This window comes from Perca flavescens, chromosome 4 (assembly GCF_004354835.1).
Source record: "Perca flavescens isolate YP-PL-M2 chromosome 4, PFLA_1.0, whole genome shotgun sequence".
Taxonomy (NCBI): domain Eukaryota; kingdom Metazoa; phylum Chordata; class Actinopteri; order Perciformes; family Percidae; genus Perca; species Perca flavescens.
Genome location: NC_041334.1, coordinates 20,465,524 through 20,486,143, shown reverse-complemented (window position 1 = coordinate 20,486,143; position 20,620 = coordinate 20,465,524). Strand labels below are relative to the sequence as shown.

Sequence of the window (20,620 nt, the reverse complement as noted above, 5' to 3'; positions counted from 1 at the left end):
AACTCGAATGTGCATTGTCCAATCTGCCCCACATTTTTCATGCAGGATGACAGTCCAGGTCCGAAGATATCGTGTCCTGGGCTTAGGTGTGGTAAATTGGCTCAATAGTACACCGTATAGAATTTCAAAGAAGTAGCCCCTGCAGTGTGTTTCAACTTGATTTATGAAATTAGGTAGGCATATGCATCATGTCCACACCTACAAAAAAGCCTCTTGGAGCCATACCCTAAACCCAACAGGAGGTCCGCCATTTTCAATTAACCATGAATTTTCTGGACGTTTTGGACCATTTGCAGGCATTGTACTTTAACAAACTCCTCCTACAGATTTAACCCAATCAACTTCAAAATTGGTTAGTACAATCTTAAGACCTTGCCAAAGCAAAATTGCAAAGCTTTTGCGCTTTCGTCCAACGGCATGGGCGTGGCAAGGTGTCAAATTACCACAAAATGCAGCGAAACAGGTAGTGGTTTGTAACTCGAGTGTACGTTGTCCAATCTGCCCCCAATTTTTTATGCTTAATTAGAGACCAAGCCTGAGGACATCTAAAAGTCAATAATGAGTTATAGTTATAGCGCCACCTACTTGCAACAGGAAGAAAGCCCTGACGAAAATCATTCGATTTAGCTGAAATTCACATCATGTTGTCTACACACGATATACAGCAACATGACGTATAAATCCTGTGTGTTCTCTAGTGCCACATAGTGGACACAGGAAGTGGTGCACAATTTGAAATATGTAATTTCAAACGCTATGTACTCCATGGAGGGAATTAAGTCTAACTCTTGCGTGCAGTTTCCGACGGTCAGAGAAATACACGGCCGCTTCGACTCGGAGCCGCCTGCACTTAATGGGGCCAAATTAATGTTACTTGATGCTTTATAAACCACTTATTAATAAATAACTTAATTAATTAATAATTATTCTAAGCATTAGTTGCAATAGCCATCCAAACAATGTTTATAGAAGGTTTACAAAACAATTAACCATTGACAAAGTATTAACGATCTATCTAAAGTTATAAACTATTTTTTATATTACACTAAACAAAATGATAAAATAACAAAGTAAATATTATAAATCATCATTTAATTGTTTGCTAACAGTAAAATAACTATAAACTAAAGTTTAATTAACTATCAATTTACCGTTTATTAATGATGGTTGTTATAAACTGTTACCGAGAGGGTAAGTATTTTCCCCTTAAGCCCACACACTTACACAAACTGCACACAAACACAGTGGATGCACACTCACACATATCAGCAGCCTTCCCCCCATTGGCATTCAGGGCTAAGAGGCTGAAAGGGAGAACGACAGTGGTCTATCTGCTGTCTCCCATCTGGGTGTCAGTCTCTGGTTTCGCCCAGGGGCTCAGATGAGCTCAGGACACAATAGGGACAGCTATTAAAATTCAAACTACCAGAGTGAGTAATGAAATAGTCATGACAGCAAGGGAAATCTACACACTCTTATGAGCTCCTTTTTGTCTGTATGCCTGGAACTGCAGGGAAATACAATGTGTGGAGTACAGCAAGAGAAGTGCTGATTATTGTGTATGTATAATAATTACTTGGCATTGTTCAATATAATTTTGTAAACATATTTGTACATCAACACAGTCTTGCAATAGGAGTTTTCAAACACTAACACTGTAGGGGAATTACAGTGGTTAGATTTGAAAGAGTATTGATCTTTGTTTGCGTTATGCAGTAGAACTTTGATTGAACAATGTGACTAAGCCCATGAAACATCATCCAAAAAGTTCCATCAGCTGCACAAATGGATGCATCTCCTTCAATATTCCTGACATGAAACAGATGTACTTACACAGCATTCAACACAATTGATTTTTCCACATGCCACTAATGTAAGGCTAGCAGGGTCATATTTTTGTACTGTAAATACATACTAACATACTACCACTAGTAGTAGTAATAGTTTGAATGCATGCCTTTTACTTATAATTAAGTATTTTTATTACATTAATATATCAGTACTTTTACTTAACGAGAACACCACCTCAATTAAGAATTCCAATATGTTATTACCATGGAGGAGAGTGCAGATATTATTTGTGAACATTCTCTCTCAACTCTCTCTAAAAGCCAGAAACCAAAGAAGTAAGTCTCAAACTTGTGTCATCAACTATAAAGTCTGGAGCTGCACCATAGACAATGAATCGGGGACTGATTTTGTGGACCCACGGAATGTCTGTTTTCTTTTTTATACCCAAATGAGCTTTATTCTTTTGTAGTGTTCTCAGTTTTAAAACAAAAAATGTACCAATATAAACTCAATCACAATGATCATTTACAATAACTTTCGGGTAGAAAACTCCTGCATCCTGTACATACAATTTAACAGCACTGGGCAAACGGGGAAGAGGAACAACTGGATATAATCTCATCTCATTAATCCAAAATGCATGACTGATGCTTTCATATGTCAACACTTTCACTAACGTTAGGTTGGAGACCTAATTTATAAAGAAACTTTTGTGTCACATACAATGGTACAGTACAATGTTGTGGAATTCAATATCTGCATTAAACACGCCCTAAGCCTAAGGAGCAGTGGACAGCCACATAGCAGCGTTAGGGGAGCAACTTGGGGTTCACTGTCTTGCTCAGTGACACTTTGACATGTGGCCAGGAGAGCCTGGGATCGAAACACCAATTTTGTGGTTGAGGCTGACCTGCTCTACCTTTGAGCCACAGCCACCCCATTTACCTGTTGGGCCACAGACTAAAGAGAATGACACCACCCAAACCAGCAGTCGGCGGTGAGTTGTTGCTGTTTGTAACACTAGATTTGGTTAATCAAAGATGCTAGCAAAGCAACACAGTACAGAAACAGTCAGTTCCAGACTTTATACTTGATGGCATCACAAATTCAAGTTTTAGCTCTCTAGTTTTTGGATTTGGTAGAGAGTAGTTTATGTTCAGTTATATTTTTGGACTGTCTTAGACTATAGAAATAACATGCATACATTTTGAAAATGGGGGTAGATCCCCTTTAGGTATGTATTCACTGGATAAAATTGCAATAGCTGAATAACACTATCATGAGAGAAGGGGTAGATTAGTGAACTGTAGAAGCTGAAATTATGTGTTTGCACATTAGAAACTAGGCAATGTCTGAATTTGGTGCTTTGATCCTAGGTAAGTGTGACTATCTCTGTGGCAGTATCCATATTTCACTAAACAGGTTTATGCCCATGGGCAAGGCATGGTATTTTAAAAGTTAAGAAAAGGCAAAATTCTAAGTCAGAGCAAGACAGGATCCATGTTCCTGGTTCTCTCTTCTGCAGCTGCTGGAATGTAATGGATCATGCTCTACAGCATGTGTAAACTCAACGTTGAAAAATAGCTGCTCTTGTGGCCTTGAGAAAGGCAGGGCTGGATCTGGTCCAAGACTGTATCTGTTTGTGCCCTTAAGAGTGAAATGCTGTCTGTCTGTGTTGGCGGCCTTGGTACCACCCTTGTTCTGCCCCACAGCGGGAGAAAGAGAGCAGAGAGGTCAACTCAGGAAAAGAGCTTACGTGGAGAGAAACAAGACGGTTATAGCCCGGGACTCTGCATATTCAGCTAAAAGCATCACCATGCCTGTCAACTTGCTATCCATACTCCTGGCTTCCAGCAGCCAGTTCAGATTCAGGACATTTCAGAGGACAAAAGCTGAATGTAAATAGTCAGTTCTGGCATTGTATTTTTGAGCAATTAGCTTTATCTAGGCAGACATTTCAGGCAGGAACTAAAATAATGATATGTGGTCTGGTGGCCTGATAGTAGAATGATTACAATAATCTGTAATCACATTGGTAATGTAATGTAATGTGCGTAAATGTAAAGTGACAACGAGATTAATGTTCATATGAACTGAAAACCTAAAATTCAAGTACAGCTTAAAGATTCGTACCACAGTTGAAATATTATCATTTCATGTTGGAGGTAGATGCTTATTTTAAAAACATTACATTATAGAAAGTTGACTGAGCACATATATGTTTATTCAGCACTGGATTGCTTTACAGTCAGTTTCATATTAGAAATATACCAAGACGACAACCACATCTATCTTTTATATTTTCTGTCATGCCTATGTCAGTGCCAATCTGTACACTAGTAGCATATACAGGCGGATATACTGTATACTGTTGTGAGTCAGCACCAGGCTCCATGGTATGAGCACAATAGAGTCTGGTTTTTGGCATCTGTCCTCTTAAGTCAGTCAGGCATCTCTCGGGACAGCTGACTTCACTGCAGACCATGTCCAGCATCTGCTTGTGTGTGTGTGTGTGTGTGTGTGTGTGCGTGTGCGTGCGTGCGTGCGTGCGTGCGTGCGTGCGTTGTCTACATATCTGCCAGTCTGACATGTTGTGATTTAATAGAAGAAAGTTTTCACAGCCTCAATAATACAACTACTATACAGTATCACACATAAGCACATTCAAATATTGCTCCTTGCTTTGTTTAGACCAATGTCTTCAAAAACATGAGAGAAACATAAATAAATACACATAATGAGCTGTACAAAATATTAGGGATATCTTCCTGATAGAACTGCAACCTTTAGGCTTGCTCTAGACTAGGGATGCATTTCAGTAGACATCTAATGGATATAAATTTAGTTTTAGTCCAAAACCTTGTTTAATCCCTGTCTGGGAAACCAGCCCACAGTGTATTTCTCTTGAGACATTTTCGAAGTGATTGTGCTTCACAACACGTCCCAGTGGCAATGTTCACATGCCATTATTATTCTTTCATACACCTGCTCATCTAACAACTTTATAAATGGTTAATACTTTTTTATTTTTAACATAAACAAAATATCCTTTTGGGTTGCAAGGTTGGAGAATATTTCACAGCTTCTTTATTAATATAAAGACCTCATATACGTAGTTATAATTGTAAGCAAGTTGTTGATTTAGAGCGGAGGGCTTTTCAGTTTACAGTATTCCCTGCACTCACCACTTGTCCCTTGGTGCTTGTGTGCATACATTTGTATTTAAGCATTGCTCTAGTCATTGTCATATGGTATTTACTATCAGTTTGCTATAATCATTGCTTTTGTGTAACATTTCAATACTTACTATCCCGGGTTTGCTTGTGTTGAAATGATTACATTCTTAGATCAAGCAATTGTTTACTTTAAAGCAAACACACAACCACCGTTAAGTTTCAGTTAGAATTATGAAGTTGCAGGTTTGAACAGTTAATTTTTTGTTTCTGCATTTCTGTTTGAAATGTTTTGTAGACTCACCTCAGGGTGATAGTGGTGCTGTCCAGGGCTGATTGAGAGCCCTATAAAAGCAGTGGCATTTTTTGCTGCACGAGAGAGAGGAAAGAGCCATGCTGCCATAAACACGTGCGTTGTTTTATTTAGTTAAGTAGTTTTTGTTATTTTGTGCAAGTGTTTCTTTTGAAAGTTTCAAGTTTTTTTCCCCTCATTTATACATGTTTGGCACACTGTAAATAAATCTGCACTGCTTGGAATTTAAGAAGTCTGCCTTCCTCAAGGTTATTTTACATTTGTGTGTACATCCTGGCAATGCAAAATGTATTTGTTTTTTCCATTTGACTAGTGCTTGTTACTGATCTAGAGGCATCAATAAAAAATGTATTAACCATTAATAAAATACGGCTTTTTTCCAGTAAATCTGCTTAATATTACACTGCTAATGCAGAGTGATTGACTGCACTGCCTCAAGGTCAGTGCTACTACAGTACACTGCAGCAGATCACCTGTGTGAGTAGTGTTTTTTGTGTGTGTGTGTGTGTGTGTGTGTGTGTGTGTGTGTGTGTGTGTGTGTGTGTGTGTGTCTGCCCACGATGTGATTTTGCTCCCTGGCAGAGCAAAATGGCTGTACATCATTTATAATCGGTTCTCTGGGAGCCAGCTGCCTCTCTTTATCACTGCCTCCTATTTCATTTTCTCTTGTTTTCTACCTGTTCTATCTATTTTACAATGTCACTAGGAGAGGGGAGGGCAGAGAGGAGAGAAGGAGAGAGGGAGGCGCAGTTGCAGAGCAGGAAAAATTGTCCTTATTAAAAGATCCCTTGTGGGACAGAGATTAAATAGACGTCAGAGGGGGACATGCTCATGGTGCTGTGACTGTAAGACGCGATAAGTATGATCATCAGGGATGGAGGGAGAGAGGAAAAGAAAGGGAGCAAGGAGGAGAGGTTGAATGAGGGACAAACAAATTAGAGCAATGAAGAAGAAGAGGAGAAAGAACAACAGGGTTAAGATTAGAAAAGAAGAATGTGCAGAAATGTAGCAGCACAGACTGAAATGTGGACTTTATTTCAAGGGAGAGATAAAAAAAGATTAGAAGGGAAACAGGGAGGAGGTGGGTGTGAATGAAGAAAAATTAGATAAAAGGAGATGAAATGGGAGAACGGGAGAGGTGTTTCAACCAAACTGAAGTTACAGAGCGGATAGAGGGAGACAGAGAGGCCAGAGAGAAGGTGAGAAGAGGTGGACAGATGAGTGGGGTAAACAGTTTTCTGAGTTATGTTTAGAATTCATAAAGGTCTCGTCATGGGAGCAGTACAGAACATAGCGTGTGAGATATGTGGGAGGAATAAGAAGAGTGATAGTAGCACAGCACTGTCTTGATATCACAGAGGAAAAGTACAATACTATGTATGATACTAAAATGGACAACTGTATCTGCCAGACTAGGTAACAGCAGTATACAAAAAAGAAAGATAAGTAGAAACTGTTCACTAATTGTTCTATACATTTTTATACATCTTTATACACCTTCATTATTTTATCCGTCTGAGATTTCACTTCATCTGTGTCCTTGACATTAAGGCAATGTCACAAAATAAAAATGGATGCAAACACACAAATCCCTAGTTGCAGATCAAAAGAGTCATACACTATGTGAGACACTATATGTGTGTGTGTGTGTGTGTGTGTGTGTGTGTGTGTGTGTGTGTGTGTGCATGAGTGCGTGTGTGCGTACGTGTATGCGTGCGTGTATGCGTGCGTGTATGCGTGCGTGTATGCGTGCGTGCGTGGTATCAATTCACATTTGGATACACAAGTCAAGCATCAACAACCACCTCCCATGCCACCGTGTATGATGTATCATCTGCCCACCATCTACCACTGTCATTACTGCCTCAAACAGCCAAGCAGGAGCATTCCCCCTCAGGGATCTGCTGTAAACACAACTTTCTTCAATCAACTGATGGTCACCAGCATTTCTACAAGCCATTTTTTTCCCACTTGTCTAAACCTACTGTGTTCTACATTACCTAAGGTGAATAATTGTTCGTTAATAGTGTTTCCATTTCAACAAAGTAAAATGTATCAATACCAATCAAAAATCAATTATCCATTCCGGTAATATATTTTTAATAGTTTAGGACGTTAGAAACGGTGTGCTACTTTTCCAGCACTATTGCATTCTTACTAACTCAATAAAAGAAGTGATAGTAGAAGAGAGAGATGATGAAGGTTATAGATGTAGAGCAGGTCTATTTAGGCTACGCTGTACACCGGCCCACTGGGATACCAGCGACCGACCAGCACACCGAAATAGAAATGAGAGCAGAGGAGGGAGAGAATGGAGGATGGATGCTGTAAGGTGTAGTGAGACAAAGGAATGGGAGGTAGAGAGAGAGAGAGTAAGATGAAGGGCAGGTGGAAGGGTTGATGAGGAGAAGGACTGGAAGGGACGAGAAGGAGAGGAAGGGAGGAATTAAGATGATTCAAATGAGAAGATAGAGTTGCAAAGTGGGAGAAAATATTTTTATCATAAGATAGCACTTCATTCCATCACCTTAGTGTGTAAAGTCATACTGATGGAGGGCTCTGCAGACAGCGAACTGGAAGTTATAAATAAAGGTGACTATCAATGACAGTTATGAAGCCGACCTTTTAGAGATGCTGGTAGGTGTTCTGCTTTGGATGATAATACTATTAGGCGTACTGTATACATATATCAAATTTAGCGCAAGCTTGTAGTGATGCATGTTTAAAAACATTAACTGCTTCATTTCCAATTTTGTTTTTTTTACCCAAATTTTCAGTCATATCTGCATGAAAAGCCTAGAACTGGTGGACAGGTTTCCACACGTAACTACATTTACTCCTCCTTTCCGGCACAGTCTCATCAAACATCAAAGACCATCGACGCCCTAAGCACCTCTTCATCCTCCCGACCCTCGAGGAATGGCTCTGCCCTGAGCACACAATTCCCTGCTCCCTACCCAGGAGGACCCACCAATGTGCTGCAGCTCTCGACAGTCTACAGTTCAAAACAATAGTTACACTGTAAGCACCTAGCAACTGTCTTTTCTCCCATCTCAAGAGAAGCAGGGTGCTTCTTGAAAACTAAGCTGTAGCCTGACATTCCATCTGGCCCCTGAATGACTCATGCCATTCGACCACTGACTGCCTGAGGGAAACACTAGCTTCTTCAACCCACAGTCACCTACAAGACATCACATAGGTAACTACATCCCAGGTGCTGTTATACAGTACAAGGAAGCAGGCTACTGAGAAAATTGAAGGTTAAAGGGATACTTCATCGATTTAGCATTAAGCTTTGTATCAGTAGAAACATGGTAGTATTTTCGAATGACCGTGCTACCCTCCCTCATGTGCCCCTGAGACGAGAGATCTTTGTATTGTGGGTCTGGAAAAAAAAATCTTCCGATGACGTAAAACGACGATTTTCGCGTCAGCGGAAGATATTTTGCCCAAAGGCAATGGACTACAGCCAGTAGTAGGAGCTACTTCCGCATGTTTTCAACCCGCCCATAGAGGGTTGGACTGTCGTCTTTACCCGAAGGTTGCCGAAGCAAAACGAGTGTCAGCCATCTTGAAGCTTTGCTAAACTGGCTCCGTCTTTTTCTATGGTCTTTTCAGCAGTTCAACAATTCTGTGCATTCAAACTACCGCACATGTGTACCACCGGGATACATTGGTAAAGATCGGAGAATATGCAGGAAACTTTATTACAGATGGAATACTTGACACAATACGCGAGCTTCGCCAGCTACGGAGACCAGCACCTCAGCCTCCGGTGTCGCCCAATGCTGCTAGCCGGGGAAAGGGACCTCGACAGCGGTGTGCAGAAGTTAGAGCTGGTGGAAAGCTAACGCTAGCCGGCCACCTGTTCCATCAATCCTGCTTCTAAGTATCCACTCATTAGACACCAAACTGGACAACATCCAACTTCAACGAAACTTCCAACGCGAGTTCAGAGACTGCTGTGTTTTTGTTTTTGTGGCTGTGTTTATACTCTGTGTTTACAGCCCACCAAGCACTAATGCTAGTATGCGTTAGCAGAAATTTACGGAGCATATAATGTGTGTGCACTAAATGTAGCCTGTTTCGTGTTTATATATTTTAAATGTGTAATACCACTTGAGCCACGGTGAAACGTTGTTTCTGTTGTATATGGTTAAAATGACAATAAAACACACTTTTGACTTGACTCAGTTTACTGCCTCTCTGTAAGTGGTAGGCTTGGGGGTGCATTCTGGGATTTGGTGTCTTTCATCCACATGAGCCAAAAACATATTTTCTGGCTTTTTTCGGCCTAGAATTTAGAATTAGACGTGCCACTCAATCACCATTTCATTATCCACATTGTTTATTACGGTATCTTATGCAATTTTGATTTGAAAAATAGGAATTTTACTTCCTGGGGATGGTTATGTTTTAACCACAATTCATGTTAGGGATATACCGAACCCAGATATTTGGGGTTCGGCCGAATACCTAACCCACTGGTTAAGGTTCTGCCGAAACCTGAACCAAACCAAACCATAAACAACATGGAATCAAGGAGAGGGTTAACAAATTTCTCACCGTGGTCAGAAAGAACAGGGGAGACACTTTGTTTCTCTCACTATGACCCTAGAGTCGCTTATCACTCTGAAGCTAATCGCCGTCACTCTCTCACTTCTCCCTCGCTCGCTCTATCACCCACACACACACATGCCGGCTCGATGCACACACCAGTGCACAAGTATAAACATCAGGCCGCTTACATAGGCTACGGCGAAAGCTCTGCATGGAGCCTCCGCAGAACTGTAAAACAGGCTTAAACAACGTCTGGTTAACACAAGTTTTTAGCTGTGATTGTCCTTCCTTTGCTGTACCTGAAGTTGCTGCATTTTGGCTGCTGTCTGTAGATTCCTTCATGCACAACTTATATACTTTTGGATGTTTCATATGCAAATCTCTTAACAGCGGCAATGTTGTGTATTGATACTCTTTGACAAGAGGAGAAACTCAACACAGCATTCTATTGAGTTTTGCCTCTTGAAAAAAAAATTCTAAAGTTCGGCAGAACCCGAACCCTGTCAAATAGCCCAAAGTTCGGTGTGCATCCCTAATTCATGTATTACATTCCTTCACTATGGGCTTAGAAAACTGGTCATCCATTGGGGTCACAATACCTGAATAAATAAGTTAAAGGAAGCTTCTTTTAGTTCCTGAAACGTTTAGATTACTAACGTCCGAAATACAGTATGTTTCCCCAAACTATGGCTATCATGTGTATGATGTGTTTTGTGTGTGGGAGCTATTGTAGCGATCCTCAATCTTTCATGTATTCTCCAACTACTTGCTTAGAAATGCAGTGAGAGCCGGATTCTCTCACGTTCTGTCATATTTAACTTATATTTCTTATTAAATACATTAAAAAAAACTCTCTACATTTTACAGTTTCATGTACTGTAGCAACAATGTAGCAGGAGTCTGGTGTCTGCTGCATCTAAATGCACGTGGTCGAGAGTGCAACCTCTTAACTGGTTGCATGTCTATACTTAAAGAGCCATTACTGCATGTTGCAGTTGGCTATAGCCATTCATGAACTGTTAGTATCATGTGAAAGGGCTTGTATGGGCTAAAGTAAATGGGCTAATAGGGCAACTGTGCTCAGGGCCTTTTAGCATCGAACGCAGTCCCCTGGGACACATTCATATTACACACACTGACACATAATGACAGCAAGCAATACAGAATACCTTCAAGGGTATTTACCACGATCATATTTTGGAGGTAACATATGTTCTGTGGAGCAACCACGCACCACACAAGGGTATCCACAGACATAAACATAGAAACACCTGAGATCATTAATGCAAATAGCACCAGATACCATTACTCAGTTTCTAGTGAATGTTCCAATGAGAGATAATACAATTCATCATAACAATTAATAATTATAACCCGGGATGAGAGAAGAGGAGCATTGTGTTTGTTAGCAGTAAGGCAAGATCTCAAACAAAATGTGGCAAACTTGTTACCCATTGAAAATTATAGGGAAGCACCTAATTTATCCAAACAGAGTGCTGCACAAGATACACAATGCATTTTTGTAAATCAAATGAACGCCAAAATAATTAATGGCACACACACATTTGAGATTTTACAGTTTTGAATAATCTAGCTGGCAGAGAATTTGCATTTACATACATTCTAAATTACACCGTAGAACCACACACTCTTTTCAATCTTTTAATGATTTTTATTTCAACCATTGGTAATATCAACAAGGAGGAAGTGTAATTTTGCACTGTGATCCAGAATAATGTCAGTGTGGAAGCTGAAATATCAAAATGCACTAGCAAACATTAAATATGAGAATGTTCAATGTTTTAAATTAGCTTTATCATGTAATTATGTGTAAAATGACACATAAAATGTGCTTTCCCCTCAATGTCAGAGATAGTGTTGCACATACAGTGGCACTGGTAAGAGGTTAAACAAATAGCATCACCCATAACAGAAAGCATGTTAATAATTACAATATTCCTTTTTCTACATCATAGTTTAATTACTTTAATTTTATTTTTATTGCAAGTCTGCAGACTGTGATCCTGAGTTAGTGTTTACTGCACTGATATAATTTAATGTTTGTGTATCTAATCAGGATGTTCATGAGAATGGGAAAATTAAATCATAATTTTATGTCTGTTATGATCATTTGGATTGCTAGTTCAAATTAAGTTTCATTTCTGTACTGCTGTAACACTGCAGGCATCCTTTCACACTGATATTGCAAATATGGTGACAAGCCATATGCACCGCATCCCTTATCTGAGTTAGTGTTCATCAGTGCTTTTATTCTATTATATCCCATTTTGATTCGCTCTTTATTCGACTCGGAGGATTCTATGAATTTATCTACTTTACTCTGTCAATGTCTTGCTGCAGATATTACCGCAAGCTGACCTAGAAGAGGTGCTAATGGATGAGAAGACCAGTAAACCCAATCTTCTTCTATCAGCCTATAAGATTACAGGTTACCTCTGATGTCACACAGGTGACACTTCATGAATATTGATCAATGATTCTGACATCAAGGGAGGTGGATGACTTCAACACTGTTATAAATATTCAATACACAGATTAAGCCATTAGAGAGGTCTGTTTTCCGTATGCTCGCCGTACTGCAGCTGAGAGCGAAGCAACAGAAAATCTTACCTTTATGCAATATGTAGATAAAGTAAAGGGTGGGCTATTTAACAGTATATGTCTGTATAAATATTTGAATAACCTAAAAAGGATATTATGACATAGCTTAGGTGTGTAAGTGACACCACAATCCATGTGAAGGTGTTCATGAATAGTGTTATGATATAACTAAACGAACTTACACCAGGATTACAAAAACATGAGGGGAAATATCTGGCATTTGCATATATGAAAGGGGAGTGAGGGGGGCTAAACTGTCCAGAGAATTTCTATGCATACTAAACAGGTCTAACACTAGCTGGCCGAGAAGAATTTTCATTAGTCCCTTCAAACAGGACTCCCTCCTCTGTCTGCTGTTCTGTTCAAACCAACAGTAAATACAACAGTAAATTCTAATGATCGGCTCAACATACAGTAGTATAACACATCAACACACCTCATCATGAGAGCCTTCATACGACGCACACACCAGTGCACACATATTCACAAACAAGCACATACACAGACAAACACTGGGACTCACCTTCTGTGGGTGAGGTTTTCAGTCGTTTGCACAGTCCCTCTACGCCTGTGTAGTCCTCCTGGAGCTTGACCACTGCCTCTGTGCCACGCAGCTCCATCAAGGAGCGCAGCTCCATGACGGAGCAGCCGAAGCCTGCCGCATGGTTGTCCTCGTTTCTTTGGTTCTTGGCATAAAAACCGCTGTTCGACATGTCCCCCATGATGTCGGCTAGTCAAATCAGTTAGATTAGTGTTTGTTATTGCTTATAGATCAATCAAAAGCTTGCACACCCGAGCGATAGGGTCAGTCTCATCCAAAATGGGTATCAAGCAGGCAAAGAGAAAAAAAGAATGCCACTTGTAGTTAAAATAGGCAGATGGAGAGATTAAAAAGGGTGGAAAAATCCGAGGGGGATCAATCGAGGAACAGCTTCTGTTTCAAGAGAGACTATCAGATATCGGCAGACCAAAAACTATTAAAGAGAAGAAACAGAAGAAGTGGAGAAAGAGCAGCAGAGAACAAGGAGAGGAGGGGATGACGAAACACAAGTGGGGAGCATCCAGGTGAGCGTTGGACAGCCCCAGTGGTCAGGTCCTGAGAAGGGCAATGATGGTTGCAAGTCCTGTAGGTCTCAGGCTCACCACGGCTGCAGTCCAGACCCTCTCCATGTGTGGCTTCCCATTGCTGCTATTCTGCTGTTGCCTCTGCTGCCTCTCTGTCTCTACATGGTGGTCTTCCCCATCACTGCTACAGAGAGGGAGAGAAGGAAAGCGAGAGAGCGAGAGAGAGAGAGAGAGAGAGAGAGAGAGAGAGAGAGAGAGAGAGAAATTCAAAGAGGACAGAAAGTGAGAGAGACACAGAAAGAGAGCACAAGGATGAGCGTTGCGTTCTCAGAGCAGGAGTGAATACAGCGGTAGGTGGTGCACGGCTGAAGGACAGCCTCTCCTGGCTGCTGCTGCAGTAACTGTGGCTGTGCTGTCTCTATCTACTACTGGTGCTGCTACTGCTACTGGTGCTGCTAACCTCATTCTGAGGACACACCGACTGCCAGAGAGAGAGAGAGAGAGAGAGAGAGAGAGAGTTACAAAAGAGAGAGAGGGATGGAGGAGAGAAGAGGATGCTCCTTTCTGGTGCAGAGCAGAGAGGAGTTGTGCGCGGGCGGGAGGCTGGGGCTGCTCTGACGACAAAGCGGAGAAGGCAGCACGTAACGCTGCACTGTCAAGGGGAGGATGGGCTGAACTGTGGAGCTGCTGCTTCTATCTCACCTCTAGTTTCTCTCTCATTCTACAATAGGTGACCTATCCTATGCAATCACTCTATCTCAGTGATCCCTTCTTCTCCGTCCATGTCTCCCTCTCGCCTTAGAACTACACTCAGCTCAGAGAAGATAATTAAAAGTCTGTGACCAGTGAACACAAATTGCAAGTAAATTACCACAATGGAACACATTCTTGGTGTCAAAGGATGAGGCTGGTGTAAGTCTATATATGTGGTTTCTTCCCATGAAAAGACTAGGGTTGCAAAGGGGCGGAAATGTTCCAATAAATTTCCGCATGCTTTCTGGAAACTTTCCATGGAAAGTTAAGCTGGGGAACTTTGGAAATATTCCAATTTGGAAATTTTTATGGGAATTAATGGGAATTAATGGGAATTTACAAGAATTAACTGGAAATGTTGGGTAATAATACAAACTCCATCTTATACAAACATAAATATAAACAAACTGTGCAGTGGGTGTGGCCTCAATAGCCCTGCAGTAGGCTAACCAGTAGCCCAAACCATTGACCTTTAGCTTAACATATGAAGGTAGCTAGCATGCTGCCTTTGATTTACTATGGTTATAGTTATGGTTATATGCGTGCTAAGCTAACCATCAGCGCTGTCTATTGTTTCCAGCCTATCAAGAACAAGTGGGCTATACAATGAACACACATAGGTTAAAAGCAATGGGTTATGTTTCTCCCCAAAAAAAAAAAACTCCCATATTTTAAAAACTTAAATAAAAAATGTTAGATAATTTCCTGAAACTGCTGTTGCTGGACACTGTAGTTGTTAGCAAGTTACTCTAGCATCCATGGTTTAATAGACATTTGGTGCTCTAGTGAGCGCTATAGGAAATAAACACAGTACCCAGGTTCATTGTAATAAAGTAACATGTCAACCAGTGCAATGGTGTGGCTCATTGTATTTTTAAACAATAAAAGATCTATGGCACAGAGTAATAAGCAGCACAAGCCAATACTTAGTACCAATACTATAGGAAATATAGAATATTATCATCCTTTTCAGTTTCTCACAATCTACTCACATCCACACAAAACATGTAATATCACAATACAATGCACAAAACTGAGACTGTCCTCCCCCAAAAAACGCTCCCATAAATTCTTTGTTCAAGCAACAATTACAACTCATATTTACGTTTATAGTGGCGTAGCACTCTAGTGGCCTCCCACAACTATTACGGAAAGCAAAGCATTCCACGTAAGGACAAAGGTTGTGGTGGTGTATGGGTCAAACAAACACAGGACTTTCATCCAGGAAACCTGGTTTCATGTCCTGTTTGAAAATCAAAACTAAACGCTGGGCTGCTCGATTATGGAAATCATAATCTTGATTATTTTTTTTCCTCGATTTTATTATCCACGCTGTTTTCAAGACTAACTTTTAATGAAAAGTTGGAGTTAACTGGCAAAGAAAGACCTACACCACAGCCTTATTTGGAAAACCAATGCTTTTGAGAGGCATTTCAACTCCAGTAATTACACACAGACTTTGTTTTCAAGTAATGGAACAATCATTGGGTAAGTTATTTAAAATCAAATAGGCTGCTGTGCTAACTTATTTTATTCTGGCTGCAGCTGCCACTGTTGTGTTTACGTTACGGTTTATTTGTGAAAAGTGTCATCATGCAAAATTACCGGTCAATCTGTAAATTTACCAACGTTATGCACATTTATGGTACTTCTGCATAAGGACCAAATAAACCATAACATACATATATATTACATAGGCCGCTGTGCTAATCTAAAAATATTATTTATTAACAATATTGCAGGTTTGTGGTGGTGGGTTCCAAAATGTGGTGATCGCTGTTCACTGTCCATGGTCCTGTAGTGTCTGTCATTAATGGTTACCGTGTGCGCGCTGTCATGATGTGTAGTAAGCACATGAAATGTAGTTGGTTTTGTGTAGAAGGGTCTGTCATGCATCGTAAGGAGGATTTGCATTTTGCTTACGAAATCCGCGTTTTTTTATTCTGGTGTTAACTCTCACTCTCTCCGTCCTGTTTGCTTGTTGCATTGCTAAGGCTGGACTAGCGTCTTCATTTTTGTTTCAGATCTGGAATTGTCATAAGTAACTTTTGCAGTACTTAAAGAGAGGACTCAATAAGCTATGCTGATAGTTAGCTTTTTTTACCGGCGAGGGAAGGGGGCTCAGAAGGCCAAGGTGTAAGAGTCACGGTTCGCTAGTGTGTGGTTTAAATATGAGGACGGAAAACGCTCCTGTGGGTCGTATTTCCTGCTGCCGCTAGGGGCACTTATTATGAAGCTCTCCTGTGGATCGTATTAAAGGGTAGGAATAAACGACCATGGTTATCGTCATATGGTTTGGAGGACTTGTTGAAAAAACACCATTGATCTGTCATCAGTAATTTACATGGGTGCCTCCATTTTCAATCAATGAAATCAGTGACCAGTTAACCTCTGGCTTACAGCTGCCCTACATCACTTTCCACTAACTCAGGGGGAGACGTGGAATCAAGTCACCACTGTATGGCAAAGGCTAATGTTAATCAACACTGAAGCACAAAAACTGGCTGGCTATATGTGTCTCCGTCATCTGTAATGCACAGTATTAATACTATAGAGAATTTGTTTAGGGAGCCCCAAGGAGTCATAATGCAGGAGTACAGTGGGGGCCACCAGAAGACTCTTGGTATATTCAGTTGAAATCAGCCAAAACTACATCACTGAAAACATAGCTGGTCAATCCATTCATTTAATCATGCAATGAGTGAATTGGTCATTCACTCTTTGGAGGTCATTAGGGTCATTAGGGTTTTAGTGTACAGTCTGCCCCACCTCTGCTTTACATCACACACCAAAGTCCTACTGTATGTAAAACGCTGGACTTATCTACCAAAACTAATTGAATCTTATATATATACAGTGAGGAAAATAAGTATTTGAACACCCTGCTATTTTGCAAGTTCTCCCACTTGGAAACCATGGAGGGGTCTGAAATTGTCATCGTAGGTGCATGTCCAAGGTGAGAGACAAAATCAAAAACAAAAATTCCAGAAATCACAATGTATGATTTTTTATCTATTTATTTGTATGATACAGCTGCAAATAAGTATTTGAACAGCTGTCTATCAGCTAGAATTCTGACCCTCAAAGACCTGTTAGTCTGCCTTTAAAATTTCCACCTCCACTCCATTTATTATCCTAAATTAGATGCACCTGTTTGAGGTCGTTAGCTACATAAAGACACCTGTCCAACCCATACAATCAGTAAGAATCCAACAACTAACATGGCCAAGACCAAAGAGCTGTCCAAAGACACTAGAGACAAAATTGTACACCTCCACAAGGCTGGAAAGGGCTACGGGGAAATTGCCAAGCAGCTTGGTGAAAAAGGTCCACTGTTGGAGCAATCATTAGAAAATGGAAGAAGCTAAACATGACTGTCAATCTCCCTCGGACTGGGGCTCCATGCAAGATCTCACCTCGTGGGGTCTCAATGATCCTAAGAAAGGTGAGAAATCAGCCCAGAACTACACGGGAGGAGGTGGTCAATGACCTGAAAAGAGCAGGGACCACCGTTTCCAAGGTTACTGTTGGTAACACACTAAGATGTCATGGTTTGAAATCATGCATGGCATGGAAGGTTCCCCTGCTTAAACCAGCACATGTCAAGGCCCGTCTTAAATTTGCCAATGACCATTTGGATGATCCAGAGGAGTCATGGGAGAAAGTCATGTGGTCAGATGAGACCAAAATAGAACTTTTTGGTCATAATTCCACTAACCGTGCTTGGAGGAAGAAGAATGATGAGTACCATCCCAAGAACACCATCCCTACTGTGAAGCATGGGGGTGGTAGCATCATGCTTTGGGGGTGTTTTTCTGCACATGGGACAGAGCGACTGCACTGTATTAAGGAGAGGATGACCGGGGCCATGTATTGCGAGATTTTGGGGGAACAACCTCCTTCCCTCAGTTAGAGCATTGAAGATGGGTCGAGGCTGGGTCTTCCAACATGACCATGAGCCGAAGCACACAGCCAGGATAACCAAGGAGTGGCTCTGTAAGAAGCATATCAAGGTTCTGGCCTGGCCTAGCCAGTCTCCAGACCTAAACCCAATAGAGAATCTTTGGAGGGAGCTCAAACTCTGGGTTTCTCAGCGACAGCCCAGAAACCTGACTGATCTAGAGAAGATCTGTGTGGAGGAGTGGACCAAAATCACTCCTGCAGTGTGTGCAAACCTGGTGAAAAACTACAGGAAACGTTTGACCTCTGTACTTGCAAACAAAGGCTACTGTACCAAATATTAACATTGATTTTCTCAGGTGTTCAAATACTTATTTGCAGCTGTATCATACAAATAAATAGTTAAAAAATCATACATTGTGATTTCTGGATTTTCTTTTTTTTAGATTATGTCTCTCACAGTGGACATGCACCTATGATGACAATTTCAGACCCTTCCATGATTTCTAAGTGGGAGAACTTGCAAAATAGCAGGGTGTTCGAATACTTATTTTCCTCACTATGTATGTATATGTATATGTGTATATATATATGTGTGTATATATATATATATATATATATATATATATATATATATATATATATATATATATATATATATATATATATATATATTTTAAAGTTGTCTTTGTTTTTAAAGTTGTTTCACCTTGTTCCTGGTATTGAGTAAAAGTATCATAGAATGGCCAGGTAATATTAACACATTATTTATGTCTCTCACAGCGAGTAGATGTAAAACCATTCCTAGAACCTAGAAAACGCGCTGATGCTGGAACAGCAGGCCTACTGAAATGTAAGTTAACAACACAAGCTAGCCTGTTACAAGATGCAGTTTGTCTGCCGATTTATAGCAATGGGAATCGACAAAGTTCTGTAGCACAACTGACGTTGAGAGCAAACTTACTCTTGGTACTGTTGGCACACACTGCTTTATTCTGCGACCATGAAAAAATCAGCAAGTTGTCCAGTCACACATATCAAGTTTGATGATACCGACTGGACTAGTACCAGAAACAATAGCTCGGGAACAGCGGGGCACCGACCTTGTCACTGCAGGGTGCTAATAGATCCCGCCAACACGTGAATACACATCTGTAACTCCACAGGAACCAGGCCTGTCTGGTAATGAGCTCAGGCACTTACTGAAGTGACAAAGTCAGACAGCATTGGCAATGTCACCTGGACAGCAAACCTGCTAAACATTTCTGTAAAGCATTTCCAACTAAGGCAAAATGTTTTTTAGTCTCCAATCTGAATCTGATTAATATAATAATACACTAAACAACAGATACTGCATGTTCTTGCTTAGTTGGGTTTTGAATACTCCATTTATTAAACAAAAAAGGACAACACACGGCAGGACTGCATCTTTCTCTCTGTTTTTTCTCCAACCTTTCATGCTCCCCCCCTCCCCATTTCGCCTGCCGATCAGGTCCAATCAATGTTGGCAGTACTCTTTGCATGACAAGTCAGACATTTGTCATCTGCCAGATCCTCCAAAACTGTCAAATGAAAGCAAACAAATGCTATCCCAGGAAATTAGGAGGAAACCAATAATGCTGATGATCACAAAATACAAAATTAAATAAATGCATAATTAGATCACAAGATGTATTACCTAAGTACTGACTACCAGTAACCCAAACACATGGCAAAAAATAATCCTGTCCATTGTACCCTCTATAATGTAAAATGTAAGACAGGCTTAAAGGTCCAATATGTAATATATTTACTGTAATAAATCCAAAAATGACCCCAATGCGTCATCAGATATTAAGGAAACATGCTAAGTTGAAATACTATCTTTTCTGACAACAATGCTAATGCCAGTATTTTCTCCTTTTGAAATTTACGTTCTGTGACGGAATTTCTGTTTGTGTTTTGGCCTGTGTGTTGTTATCAACTGGACCAGGACCAGGCAAGCGGCCACGGCTGTTTACAACGTGTAGCCTGTTCAGCGTCTGTAGCCGACAACAGTGAGTTATTTGAAGCCAAGAGAGGGGGGCTGTTAATCGGGAAGAGAGGACCTTGAGTTTGCAGTGTGTTTAGCTATTGTTGCCGTAATTCTAAGCCAATAAAGTGTGTTCAGTCGGGTGGAGAGGACGGCAAGGAAGTGGTATTTTTAGCGGTTCGCACCGCAATTCTAAGCTGAGAAAGTGTGTCTATCTAGCGTGTGGAGAGGACGGTGAGGTTGTGGGGTTTTTAGCGGTTCCTACTGTAATTCTAAGACAAAAAAATGTGTCTGTCAGTTGGGTACAGAGCTCTGCATGAGTACGGGCTCAGAAGACGACTCTCTCCAGTATTTTGAACTTGTATTGCAGTAACTATTTTAAACACTAGCTGCCAGTATTACATATTGTACCTTTAAAGTAGTTGTACAAAG

At 40.7% G+C, this 20,620-nt stretch overlaps 1 protein-coding gene across 2 annotated transcripts in view; it reads right to left on the bottom strand.

Moving 5' to 3' along the window:
• The window catches only part of atp2b2 (ATPase plasma membrane Ca2+ transporting 2), a 138,146-nt gene that overhangs the window by 53,988 nt on the left and 63,538 nt on the right, over window positions 1-20,620 (bottom strand). For both annotated transcript variants that reach the window (XM_028575540.1, XM_028575539.1), the window contains exon 2: window positions 12,983-13,708. In XM_028575540.1, coding sequence (XP_028431341.1) covers window positions 12,983-13,181 — 199 coding nt within the window. In that variant the 5' untranslated portion in view covers window positions 13,182-13,708. The remainder of the gene's footprint in view (window positions 1-12,982; window positions 13,709-20,620) is intronic.